This window comes from Pinus tabuliformis, chromosome 5_2, assembly GCF_031772625.1.
Source record: "Pinus tabuliformis cultivar Carrire ecotype Pingquan chromosome 5_2, CPIR1, whole genome shotgun sequence".
Lineage (NCBI taxonomy): Eukaryota > Viridiplantae > Streptophyta > Pinopsida > Pinales > Pinaceae > Pinus > Pinus tabuliformis.
The window spans coordinates 132,488,858-132,502,336 of NC_142306.1; the positions used below are offsets into that span (position 1 = coordinate 132,488,858).

At 32.6% G+C, this 13,479-nt stretch overlaps 1 protein-coding gene across 1 annotated transcript; it reads right to left on the reverse strand.

Moving 5' to 3' along the window:
• Window positions 1-9,982: 9,982 nt before the first annotated feature.
• LOC149157866 (protein PLANT CADMIUM RESISTANCE 7-like) lies at window positions 9,983-11,678 on the reverse strand. The gene is made up of 4 exons (XM_089437671.1): window positions 11,232-11,678; window positions 11,047-11,118; window positions 10,430-10,642; window positions 9,983-10,331 (listed from the first exon to the last, which is right to left on the reverse strand). Exons 1-4 carry the CDS (start codon window positions 11,464-11,466, stop codon window positions 10,240-10,242), a joined length of 612 nt encoding a protein of 203 aa, XP_089293797.1. The 5' UTR covers window positions 11,467-11,678; the 3' UTR covers window positions 9,983-10,239.
• Between the last annotated feature and the right edge of the window lie 1,801 nt (window positions 11,679-13,479).

A 13,479-nucleotide genomic window follows, 5' to 3' on the forward strand; every position in this document is an offset into this window, starting at 1 on the left:
ACAAGACTCTTTGTTCCCCACTGTCAATCAGGAACTCAATATCCTTGTCATAACAATCCACCTTCGTCCTATGAAGATACATCTAGTCCATACCCAACAACATACTCTATCATCCTAATGGAAGTACATTCAAATGTGCTGAAGTAGGCATACCATTCAATTCAAATGCACAAGCTCTTACCGAGTGATGAACTCTCTTCTTTGTATCTATAGCCAACATCACCAACCAAGATTTTGCATGCATGTATTTTTTCAAACCACACTTATCCACTAGGTCAAGATTGACATAACTATAATTAGATCTAGGGTCAATAAAAAAAGAAACAACTGGATCACAAAGCTTATTTTCCATCTCGATAATAGACACCTCGTGATTTGTCTGCCTCTTCTACAATAATGCATAGATCCATGAAATACTTTGTCCAACATCCCCCACTTTTTACGCTTTTTGTGCACTATATATCTAAGGGTCTACCACCCTAATGTTGTGGAAAATCTCTTCTATGATGCTCTCCTCCACAAGTCCAACATTGCAAATGTTTCATTTCATCACCCTTGTTCTTCTCCTCAAACCGAAATCCATGTCCTCTATCAAATGCATTGAACTTCTTAGGTGGCCTTGCATTCTCTTTGTTACCTGTTTCATGAGGTCTTGTTCGCTTCTTGTACAATTTCCCTTTATTCTTCTCATTCCCTTTCCAATCCTTCTTGGTTTCAAATATTCACTTTGATTACTCATAACAATGCTTTAACTTTATGATGGCTTCCTCAAATGATCTAGGCTCATCGAACTTAATCCCATCCTTGAATGCTACTGACAACCAAATGATGAATATTTGAATCTTGGCCTTCTCTTTCTTGAGGTAAGTCATATATCTCAATAACTCCAAAAATATTCTAGTGTACACCTCATCAGTCATAGATCCCATCTTCAGATCATAGTTTCTTTTTCCCTGTCATCATAGTATCTCTCTAATGGATTTCTTTGTGAATAGTCTCTTGAAATCACTCCAAGTCAAATCCTCTTGACGAATACCTCTAACATTCTTTACATCTTCCCACCAAATATCTTCTTTACCTTTAAGACTGAATGTGTCTATTCTGGCCTTCATGTTCGTTGGTAATCGTACAACCTCAAGAACTTATTCATCCCAAGCAACCACGCTTCAGAATCCTGTGACTTATTCATTTCCCCATCAAATGTAGGTGGCTTTTCTTTCTTAAAATCATCCGTCAAATATCCCTTATCACTCCTCCTATAAGGATGGTAGCGATGATGACCATGATACATGTGTGAACTAGAACTAGAGTAAATCCCATGTCCACTTCCTTATCTATCACGTGTATCCAGAAATGTGCCATCTCTAGCTATGTCATATGTATCCTACTACCATATCACCTACTACCATATGCTCCTTTAGTCCTATCCTCCTGTCCATGACTAATTCTAAGTGGTCCATTTCTATACAAGTCTGACAAGCTCTAAAGAGTCACCACATTGAAATCTTCTTGTTTGCCCAGTGCCCTAGTAAGTATCTCTTATGACTAAATGATTCAATCACTATCTTATTTCCAACTCCTTATTTATGCCTTCAAACTTCTGAAAGTTCTTGTTATGTCAAGATAATATCCCTCACCATGTTTCTCGTCTAATCTATAGGGAGAATCCCGTGAACTATAGTATACCATCTTTCTAATCATCTTTGATATTCTCTTCCTGCAAGGTATATCATGTCATCTAAACCAAATCATAGACAAACCAACGTACCTCAATTTAGTTTGGGGAGGATATCTCATCTCTAGGATCAACTAGATTAACACAATACATATATAACCACATTCATCATAGTATATAGACATCATCTTAATCGCCATCCTGTTACCATACATAATGCCACAATTATAACACTCACTAGTTACTATGCATAACAAACATACACAATCGACCTACATTCATGAAAACACATCTTAACAACAACACCATCAACTTTTGCATGACATCAAAATGGAAACCATGACCACTTCCATGCATACACAACAAGCACATAGACCACAATCATAAGGACACGTATGCAACTGATATGTACATATGACAACACATTCATCCAAGGAGAACGAAAACCATACATCACCCAAGGAGAATGGAACCATGCTCTAATGCCACTTTCTAACACCCTCCTCCCACATTTACCCAAGCTAACCGGTCCACCAAGGTAAAAATGTCATGCATATTTACTATGATATGATTCAACTCCCCGAGAACAGTTAACGAAGTGGAACCAACATGACAAGACCAAAACTGACCTTCCTTAGAAGCTACTAAATCTGCAGGAGCCAACCAACCCCTTCAGGTTCCCAAACCCTAAGAGAAATTTCCTTTTCACTACCCTAGAGCCCCATCCTCTCCCATGACAAAGAATTCATGTGACTGGGAACCTCCAGCCACTCCCACAATAAGGCACCCATGTGATGGTGGCCTTTTTAATGGAGTTCTGTGCCAATGACCCTGAATTAGGTGCCACGTTTTTAGGGTCAAGACTTAGGCCACTGCCCAAAACTTCATGAAACTTCAAAAAATGAAAAATAAGATTAAAACAAGGGTACTCATGCAAACAATTGAAGAAGGACTTGATCTGACCCCTACTAGCTATGACAAGAATTTCGTCAAACATATCACAAACATGTAATCTGCAAGTCACAACAACAAATCTGAGCATAGGGGTCTCATACTTATCTAAGAATCGTCAAATACAATTGATATCTACTCACAATAGTCGAATTATTATCTATTAGGTCAATCATTTGCTAACATTTTATATACTAACCAAAACATAATGAGAGCCAAATATCATAACTGTCATAAAACATACTTATAACTAACAAATATCTAGAGATATATCAATGAAGAAACAACCATTAAAGCCACATTATATCAAGCACATACACTGATGAAAATACCAAAGGAAAGGAGCTCTTATTAGCATATGAGAATCAAACCAAGTCAATAAATTTGACAAACCACCCAACCATAGATTGGGCTAAACCAAATCTCTCTTTCAGCTAATCACCTTCGCGCCATATTCCAAGAATGGATCTCATGGAACAAATAAAAAAATCCAAACCAGGGCTTCCAAAGGCCAAACCACCTCAACCCTCAACCAGTGATTCCACCTCATGGTCAAACATCAATAACCATCACCAGATTGGTCTCTACCCAAGCTGTTTGGCCTCTACCCTAGCTGTCCAATGCTCCATAGCATGTGTTCCAATCAAAGCTTCTAGGAATAGTAACTCAACCCACAATTGTTGTCAGTCTCCAGAACCTTTGTCCAACCAGGGCTTCCAAGACTAGTAAATCAACCCACCAAGGGCTCAAGAGCGTTTTTCCAACCAAGTTTTCGAAGACTAGTAACTCAACCCAAGATGTTCCAGGGCTTCTAGAGTGTTTATCCACCCAAGTCTCTGGGAAATTGTAACTCAACCCATAGCCATAATGAACATGAGAACCAACACGAAAACCAAAGCAAATAACCCCACAACACCATTGCTATCCAGGAATTGGCAAGGCTAGACAAAAACACTATCAATCGAGACAATCCTCCATACCAGTGACATATCATAACCAAGAAACCACATGCATGTGCCATGCATGCCAAAAATAGCAAGGAAATCATACATGAAACTTGGTACTTGCAAGAAAACATGTTGTAGTTGTTGATCCATATGTCCTCTTGAACTTTCCTGTTCTTCCTTTTCCTTCTTGCTCCAAATCCCAAGCATTCCACACTCCTCTAAGAGTGCTCCAAGAAAACTCCAAGTGTCGGATGATATTTGATTAGTTATGTTATGTTTTTTGTTGTCTATTGATGATGTCTCTCTCGTAATAATCTTTTTTTGACCGTACTATTTGGATTCATTTGGTTATGGAGTGGAATTTTGATTAGTAATGATGATACTATATGGTGATCTATATTTCGAACATTGATTTGTGATGAATTCAATATAAGATTCAGTGATTGATTCAATGTTAAAGTGATTTAGATTCAGGTATCAATAATTTGAGATTTGTACGCAAATAATCTTCAGGGGAAGCATGCACATATGTGGGTGTGATTCACAAGAGTAGTGTATACATTCTAACATATGTTTGATCAGGGTTTGCAGTGACAACATTTAGTTTCTGTGATGATGAAAAATATATGGATTGGTATATTAATGAGTGGTTGTGTATTGATATGATATTGATATATTGCATTGGTTGATTAATATTCAATGATTAGTTTATTGATGTTGTAGTTATTCAATTGGTACTATGATTGGATGATTTGATTCAGTGATTGGTTTCAGAATTATTGCTTGGTTTGGGCTTAATGATGGAAGTGGGTCCAGTCTGAAAATATGATGAACCGTGGCCTGAAAGTTTGATGCTTTGAGTCAAGTCGATCCAGTATGAAATATTATGAAACATTGTCCACAAGAGATGTTGAGGGTTGTAACCTTCAATGAGGAAGTTGAAGCTTCCTTCTAGTAGTAGCTAGAGAATTTTTACAGGGTGTAGGAGCTCCCTTTCAGTGGTAGGCGGTAAAGTAGATCAAGGGTTTGGAGCTCCCTTCCAATGGGTGCTGGAGAATGAGAGAAAGTTGTAGCCTTCTACAAGTGGGTGCCTTCATACTAATATGAGTTTGCACCAATACAAGATTGTAATAAGTTTTTGTTAAAAAGATAGAGAAAACGAGAGTGGTGGTTTTCTCCCACATTGTGTTTCCACCCAAAATCCTGGTGTGCGTGTGTGTTGATATCTTTCTTGTGTGTTCATGATCTATCTGCTTCTTAATTCTCATGATTATTGTTTAATTAATGTATAATGAAGTAATAACACACTAGTTAGAAGATGAACAGATGATGAAATATAAGAAAAGTAGATAATTGGGTATATGTTGTTTGTATTCATAACAATCGTGTACATACATGGGTTACATAAATAATAGAACATATGGAAATCAGAATAAGAAAATAAAAGTTGAAGTGAGTTTAAAATACTAATTAAACCGCCTCCCCCCAACCCCCACACCCCCCCCCCCCCCCCCCCCCCAATGTTTTTCCCAACAATTATCCCATATTGGGTTTCTCAAGATACATCTTATTTTAATTTGTTTGGATAATGTGCTTCCTTTTTTCTTTTTCTTTTTTCTTTTTTTCGTTTTTTTTTATTTTTTCAGATAACCCATGGGAGATTTTAACCTATGACATATTGCAAGGGATTTCTTAAAAATGAAACATTCACCATCAATTCAAATTATTTCATAAATTCAAGAAATAAGCTAGTAATAATTAATATGGAATCTAAGGAAATATAATGCATAATCTAAGTATTAAGAACACTATAAGATATGTTGTGACTATAGGCTTTAACCATGTACAATTAATTTCTATAAATACGTTCTTAATAAAATAGAAAATATGCAATAGTAAACAACATGTAAACGTAAATATTTTATCTTAGAAATTCAAAACTGGGAAAACTAGAAATATTTTTCAATGTATATTCATGTCTATGGTGTTACAATATAAAATATATATCCCATAGCATCCATAAACCTCTAACCCATTTTACCTATATTAGAATCGAAGCATAGTTCCTTAACTAAAACTGCAAAACTGTGAAAACTCATCATGTGCCATAAAGGTGGTTTTAGCAATGTTGTGTACCAAAAATGGACACAATACCACTTTTTTACGGGGGGAGCGGTGGAGTCAATGGCCCCAAAAACCTATACATGGGGGATTTCATCGCCTTATGAGCCCCCCTGAACAAGGGGGAATTTCATCCCCCTATGAACCCCTTGAAACAATGGGGGTTTTTGACCCTCCATGTGACCCTCCCACTGCACATTGTGCATTGTACAATGCATGGGGATGGTTATGAAAATAACACATACCTAACATTTTCCCACTTGTTATTTTCTTTGCAAACAATGGGTTTCAAGAGTACATGATAAGCAATCTTGGGTAATAATGACCATTTTTCCCCTACAGTAAGAGAACTTCTTATTTTTTGTATATTTTGTTAATGAATTTATAAAATTCTTCAAAGTGTCCACCTTTTCCAGCAACACCTTCTTATCTTCAAGTATATATCTCATGAAGTTATACGAAACATCAATATGTTTTGTTTTTTAATGATAAGCTAGGTTTTTTCAAAGGAGATTACACTCAAACCATCACAATCTCTCCTTACAACTTGCTCTACCAACCCTGTACCTAAACCTAATCATTGTAACCATATCGTTTCCTTTCTTGCATGATTGGTTGTCATGTATTTAGCTTTAGTAGTTGAAATTGTCACTATAAATTGTCTTTTTCTCATCCAATTGATTGCAACTTAAAATAAGTTTAACACATACCCACCTTTAGATCATCTATGATCCATAGATTTGTCCCAATTTACATCAACAAAACTACGCATGTCGAACTCTCTATCTAATCCTTGTATTTCTTGGTAGCATAATCCATACCCAGTAGTGCCACGCAAATACTTGAAAACCATTTTTACTGTGGTGCATTGATTCTTCCTTGGTTTTGACATATACTTGCTCAATACTTCAACTACAAGTGTAATTTTTAGTCTAGTATATACCAATCCATACATCAAGATTCCAACTGCAATGGCATATAGAACATAAGAGATGCCCTCGTAGTCTTCATGTGCCTTGGGACATGGATTTGCAAATAACTTTATATATATAGGAATAAGCATTTTATCAATGTACATTCTTACATTAGAGGAAATTTTAGCTTCAAAGTGCCCATGAAAATTTCACATAATTTCCATGCCATAATATGTAAACCAATCAAAATCCTTTAAATTTAAAAATAGGTACATGTAAATGTTTTGGAGGGAAAGAAGAAAAACTCCGTTTTTTAATTGTATTTTTGGTTTATCTCCTTATATGTTTACTCAAATTTGAAGTGTAGACGCTCGTTGGATGCGGAATTTAATTACGCATCCAATGAGTACTCATTATGCATACTCTTGAGAAGACACACATTAATAAAATTTGAAAATACATTAAAAAATGTGTTGAACACGCGCTTTTAATGTATCTTCATTTTTTTTTATCAATGCGGGTCTTCTCAAAAGTATGCATAATGGGTACTTGTTGGATTAAGAATTTGACTCCACATCTAACAAGTGTCTACACTTGAAATTTGAGTAAACCTATAAGGTGATAAGCCAAAAAAAAAAAATTGTTCTTTTCCGTCTAAAATTCATAACTCTTTTATTATTATTTTATTATTTTTCCTTAGAAGACCACTTTTAGGCTTAAATTTCCTCTAATGCATATTAAACCTTTGCAATATTGTCCCAACATACTTCCTTTGACTTAACTAGAGTTTCATATTTGTCTGATCTCTTTTAGTTTCCATGCTCAAGATAAAAGTTGCAGCACCGAGATATTTCATGTGAAATTATATGACAAATGATTTTTTTCTTCCTTGATCATTTCCATATCATTTCAAATTAGGAACATATCATCCACAAACAAGACCAGATAAATAACATGATCACCAAGTAATTTGAAATGCATACATTGATCAACATTGTTGTTTCTGAAGCCAAACCCCAATATATAAGTATCAATTTTTTATGCTACATCCTCAGTGATTGATTTAACCCATATATGGACTTTTCAATCTACATAATAACTATTTATTTTCTTTCATAACAAATCTTTCTGGTTGCTTCATGTATATTTCTTCTTCCATATCCCCATGTAGGAATATTATCTTCATCTCCACATTTTCTACTTCAAGATCAAAAGCAACAACAACATAAAAAATAATTCTAATAGAAACTAACTTGATAACATAATAAAAAAATATCACAAGAATCAATTCCCTCTACCTCAAAATAACCTTTTTCTACTAATCAAGCTTGTTATTCTATTATTGACTTAAATAATATAAATACCATAAAAGGCCCAAACTGGTTGTTTTATTAATGATCGAGATAATGTAAATATGATATGAATCTAATATCTAGTTGTTTCAATAATACATTTTTATGATGTATAAAACACACTAACTATATATAGAGAGAGACGGTAGTGTAATACCTTGTTCCTCTTATCTTGTCTAGTTAATTTGATGTAAAACCCTAAATAAATTATAATTGGTTTTTTTCTTTTGATATAATTTATTGTATTTACTCAAAAAAGAGCATTCTTAACATGTTAGTATGTAAAAATGTGTTTTAGTAATAAACTCTACATTTCTTAGATTGAGTATTTGAACGGTCTATTTCAATACCCCTATAGTTTTGGGAAATTAAACACTTCTGAACTTTACTTTTAATGACATAACTACATGCATATAACATAAACATGAAGTCTTTAATTTTTCTGAGAGTTTATCTAATTCTTTGTTTAATCAATACACAATGGTATCTTCATTACATGTTAATCTAGCTACATCCATATACAATAAAAATAGAATCCTTTGAATTTTTCTAAAAAATTACCTAATTCTTTGTTTAATCCATTCATAATAAACATATATCTTCATTACATATAAAAATTACCTCATTCTTTGTTTAATCCATTCACAATAAACAAACATATATCTTCATTGCATATTAATTTATCTAAGTCTATATACAATAAAAATGAAAACCTTAATTTTTTCTAAAAATTTATATAATTCTTTATTTAATCCATACACAATAAACATGTCTCTTCATTACATTACATGTTAATTAATTTCAAATAGATAAATTTATTAGGAAAGAAGTTTAGTGATTGAGTAATAACAAGTTGGAGTGAAAAAAAATACAAATCTTATTACTTTGCTTTGATGTCATAAAAGATGGTAAGCAAAATATTTTATTGATATAGACTAGCTTTAAGTTAATCTTGATGTTTGGCTTGTTTAATAAACTCTTATTTTTGGTTTGATATTAGGTTATCTATTACATATAATTGGTTTTCATACTTTAATGTTTAAGATGATTTATTTTGTTAAATTATATAAATTTTGTTGAAATAATTTAGCAAACATTATTTGTATTTCTAATAAATATTCATCATGAATATATATTATATAATATAAAATGATTATATTACTTTCCTCTAATAAATAAGAACTTATCAAAAAAATTGAACTACTTTTATTGTACTCAAATTCTAATTCTAATTCTAATTCTAATTCTAATTTTATATATATATATATATATATATATATTTAAAAATTATATTATATAAATAATAAAATTAAAAACAAAATTCTTACAACTTAATATTTATAATAAACTACAAATAAATGAATCAACAATAAATTGTTCACAACCCTTAACTCTTATAATTTTTTATTTTTATTTAAAGGAAAATAATCTGCCCCCTCTACCCCTGTAAGAATGAGGTTGCAATAAACTGTCCAATCCTCTGGACTTTTATAAATCTTTTTATTTATTAAACCAAGAAAAGAAATAGACTCAGAGCCCTTACAACGAAATTGTTAAAGCCACCAAGCTCGTGGTATCACTAACAAAAAAATTTGAACTCCTATTTTTTAGGACAAAAATCATGAAAGCATCACCGCTCATCATATAGCTAGTAATCAACCAGAATTTAAATCTAAAAAATATAACGATCATTCAATCCAACCAACAAAAAAAACTCCAATTCACCCTCATCTCTTTTTAAATCACAAGTAAATGTACAAAATCCCATCTTCACACATTTCTCCTATTTATTGTCGTAGTTGTCTATAATGAAGTTTTTTGAAAGTTTTGGTGGGTTTTTCCGATCAAAATCCGGCAGCAATTTATTGGAATCGCAAGTTTGATAGCTAGTTTCTTCACAATCAAGTCGTCCTACGAGTTTTTCAGGGTGCTGAATCCAAATATGCAGTTAAAAAACCATTTTAACTGCAACAAATCAAGATTTAACCTCAATTTCTTCTACCAAATTCCGTCACCAGAATCTCCAATAGACAACTCTTTTATTGTCCTCTATTTATTATAAATTATTACAGATATAAAAACATGTACTTCAAATATTAATAACCTAATTATATAATATCGCAGTGATCTATAATAAAACTTTTTAGAAACTTTTCCGGATATAATGTCACATATACATCACACCACATTCACCACATATACATTACACCACATTCACCGCATATAGCTGGAACATTATCATTTGTTTGTTTGCAGCTTGACTGGTCAGATATCTTCAACTATTTGTTCATAGCTTGATTCATAGGAGGCGCTGTGGCATTCGTTGCCTGGAATACTGATTGATTCTGCTTTTCCAGATTTCCCGCCCACCCTGCGTGTTCAGATCCATTTTTAAAACCTAAGAAACAATAAAACCAAGTCCCATCTACACTTGCCATTAACTATGGAAATAAATAGAAGATCACCTACCGAGAGAGGGATCAAAGCCTCGGTTTCTGAGTTCTCTGTATTCCTGACATAGGGCACAACACTCGCAGAAGCAGTGAACAAGGCAGTCTCCACAAGGCTTTTCTGCCAAATTGAATTTGGAGCGCAGTCTCTTTCTGTAGAAACATGAATAAAAGCAGGCGCAGCCCGTAAAATAGAGCAGCAAACCGTACAGAGTTCCACTAACCGCGCAAGCTGGAGAGGAACAATATAATATCAAATCATGAAGGCAGAGGAAAATAGCCTAATTTTCAAAATGATATTTTAGTTTGTTGTAATAGATTTTCTGGATCCATCTTTGAAGATTTATATTTGAAATCTGCAACTGTGTAAAATATAAATTTGCAACTGAGATTCACATATTTAGTATCTTGATGATGAATAAGACGGATCTGGCTTCAAACATGGATCTTTTAATCAATATGAATGAGATAAATCTTGAAAATCTATTACAACAAGCTAACAATCTCAGAAATCCTATAAATATTATATGTAAAGCTATGCCGGGCTTATTCAGTACTGAAAAAAAGCTAACAATCCCATAAATCTAAAATTGACATTTTAATTTAAGTTAATGGAAGAATAAATAAATTACTTACAGGTAGAACCGCTATCGGCTATCTCGGCAATCTGACCAAAGGCGATGCAGGGGCACCAACATGTGAGGCAACCTGCAATAGTCATTCAATTAATAGGTAGGGCATATAACTAAATACTGACCATTCAATAAATCAAACAACAATCCTGAATAATTGAGTGAGCTAAGAAATGAAAATATACATACAGCTACTGCAATCTTTACAGCAGCCACAGATTCCAGTGGTCCATTTGGAAGGATGTCCCCCCTGCTGCTGCTGAAGAGGCATTTGAGGGTAATTATTAGTATTGTTGTATGCATCGTAAGCCGGAACGCCAATAGCTGCTGCAGGTTGCGGATACCCATGGATTGGGTAGGAAGGATTCTGATAATTATAAGATCCACATGCATCCATAGGCTGTTCATCAACCGAGGGATACATTCTTTCTTTCTTTTCTGAATTGAATTAAGTTGAGTTGCAGGGAAAAGAAACTCAACGCTAAACTACTCCTCTGCTCCTCCTCCTCCGTTACGCGTCAGGGTTATTCAATAAATACAGAGATCATGGCATGCTGACGTACGTTGAATTTTCACGCGGAGAAGGGCGCTTAGACTGAAAAGCCTGGAAGCTGCATTGAATGGCTGCACAAGCAGCCGCGAGTTGGGCATCTACTCGACTGAAATAATAACACGCTCAACTATCATCATAACCAATATCACCTAATTACCTAATTTGTCTCACCTAATCACCACATAATGCTAGGTTTCGTCTTCCTTTTGCTTCCTGATTTTTAGTTTGTGGTTCATTACAATTGCGTACAGTGTAGATTTTTATTAAGGTTCATAGTCAAACTAGACACTAAATTAGTGTATTAGGTTTAGGTTTCGTTTTCTTTTTGCTTTTTGATTTTTAGTTTTAGTGGTTTGTAGATTTTTATTGAGGTTCATAATCAAACTAGACACTAAATTGGTGTATTAGGTTTTTTTGTTTGTAGAACAAGAGACTATTAAGTTTATTAAGGCATACATATTTTACTTTTTACTTTTTAACTTATAATTTTTTAAAAAAAAACATGTGCTTTTAACTATTAAACCCACTCAAAATGTATCCTCCTAATTATAATTATTCATAAAATTTTAAAATAATTTTAACATCTAATTTATTTTAAAAATACTTTATAAACAACAACCTCTTAACTCTAAAAAAAAAAAAAAAAATTCCATTTAAACTATATAATTAATTATAATACATGCTTTTCCATACTATTTATTCAACAAAAACATTATAATAAACCATTATAATAAACATATTATTAACTTCTACATACTTTTATACGATAAATAAATAAATATAACACAATTTCACATTGTGTACCTCTTATGGATTTCAATTATGTGCACTCCATGTGAACCCACCACGATGTTTCCGTTGGGTAGATTGTACCATCACAGCTTTAGTCCTCGTAAATGAAAAATAAATTATGACCAATATCACGTAGTTATCATCAAACGTACCAAACCTGTTCCTGCTCGGAAACATCGACTCCGGTCACTTTCCACCAAAAAAGCTAAGACAAGTGTATGAGGTTGGAATACTTTCAATATAAAATGGAAATGTGGCATTTTTTTTTAGGTTGAAGTCATCTAGATTCCAAATTGACTTGTTTAATTATGAATATTTTATCAAGATTGTGTAAGATTTTTTTTTTTTTCAATCAGTTTCTACCAAAGAAGCTAAACCAATGGCTTCAGAATACTTCGAGTGCAAAAAGAAAAAGAGCCTTTTTCAGTTTTAAGTTTATTCAGTGTAGGTCTAGGGCTTTTTTCAAGGCCTAAGTTGATGTAGGTTCGAGTCACTCTATATATCGAATGGCAGTTCAACATTGATTTGCTCAATTAGGAATGTGATTTAAAAAAAAAAATCAATAATTTTTATTTTTATAATTAATTTTTATTTTCAATATGTTATTATAAAATTTATATTTAAAATTTAATAAATATTATATTTTATATCAATTAAATACAAATAAAATGAAATTAATATTTGTATAAAATTTGTATTAATAATAATAAAGGTTAAAGAAATATAAATTAATTTTAAATTTAATTTAAGTTAATAATATTTATTATTATCTAAAAGTCACACTCTAAGGTGTGATGGTGTTCGACGTGTCAGAGAAGATAGGAGTTATGGAAAATTTTGTATGTAATTAAAAATGACTATATGTCTTTGTCTTTGTCTATTGAGACTTTTGATTAAATAATTTTAATTAAATTTGGATTATTTGAATTGATTTAAAATTAAGTAAAATTTATAAAGATATTTTTTCATTATCTATGAAATTATATCATTTTATAATTTTAATTTTGTATTAATATTACTCTATAACTTTTATCAAATTTTATAGTTTGATTAAAACAAAAATCTAATGAAATTAGTTTTGTTTCATAGAAA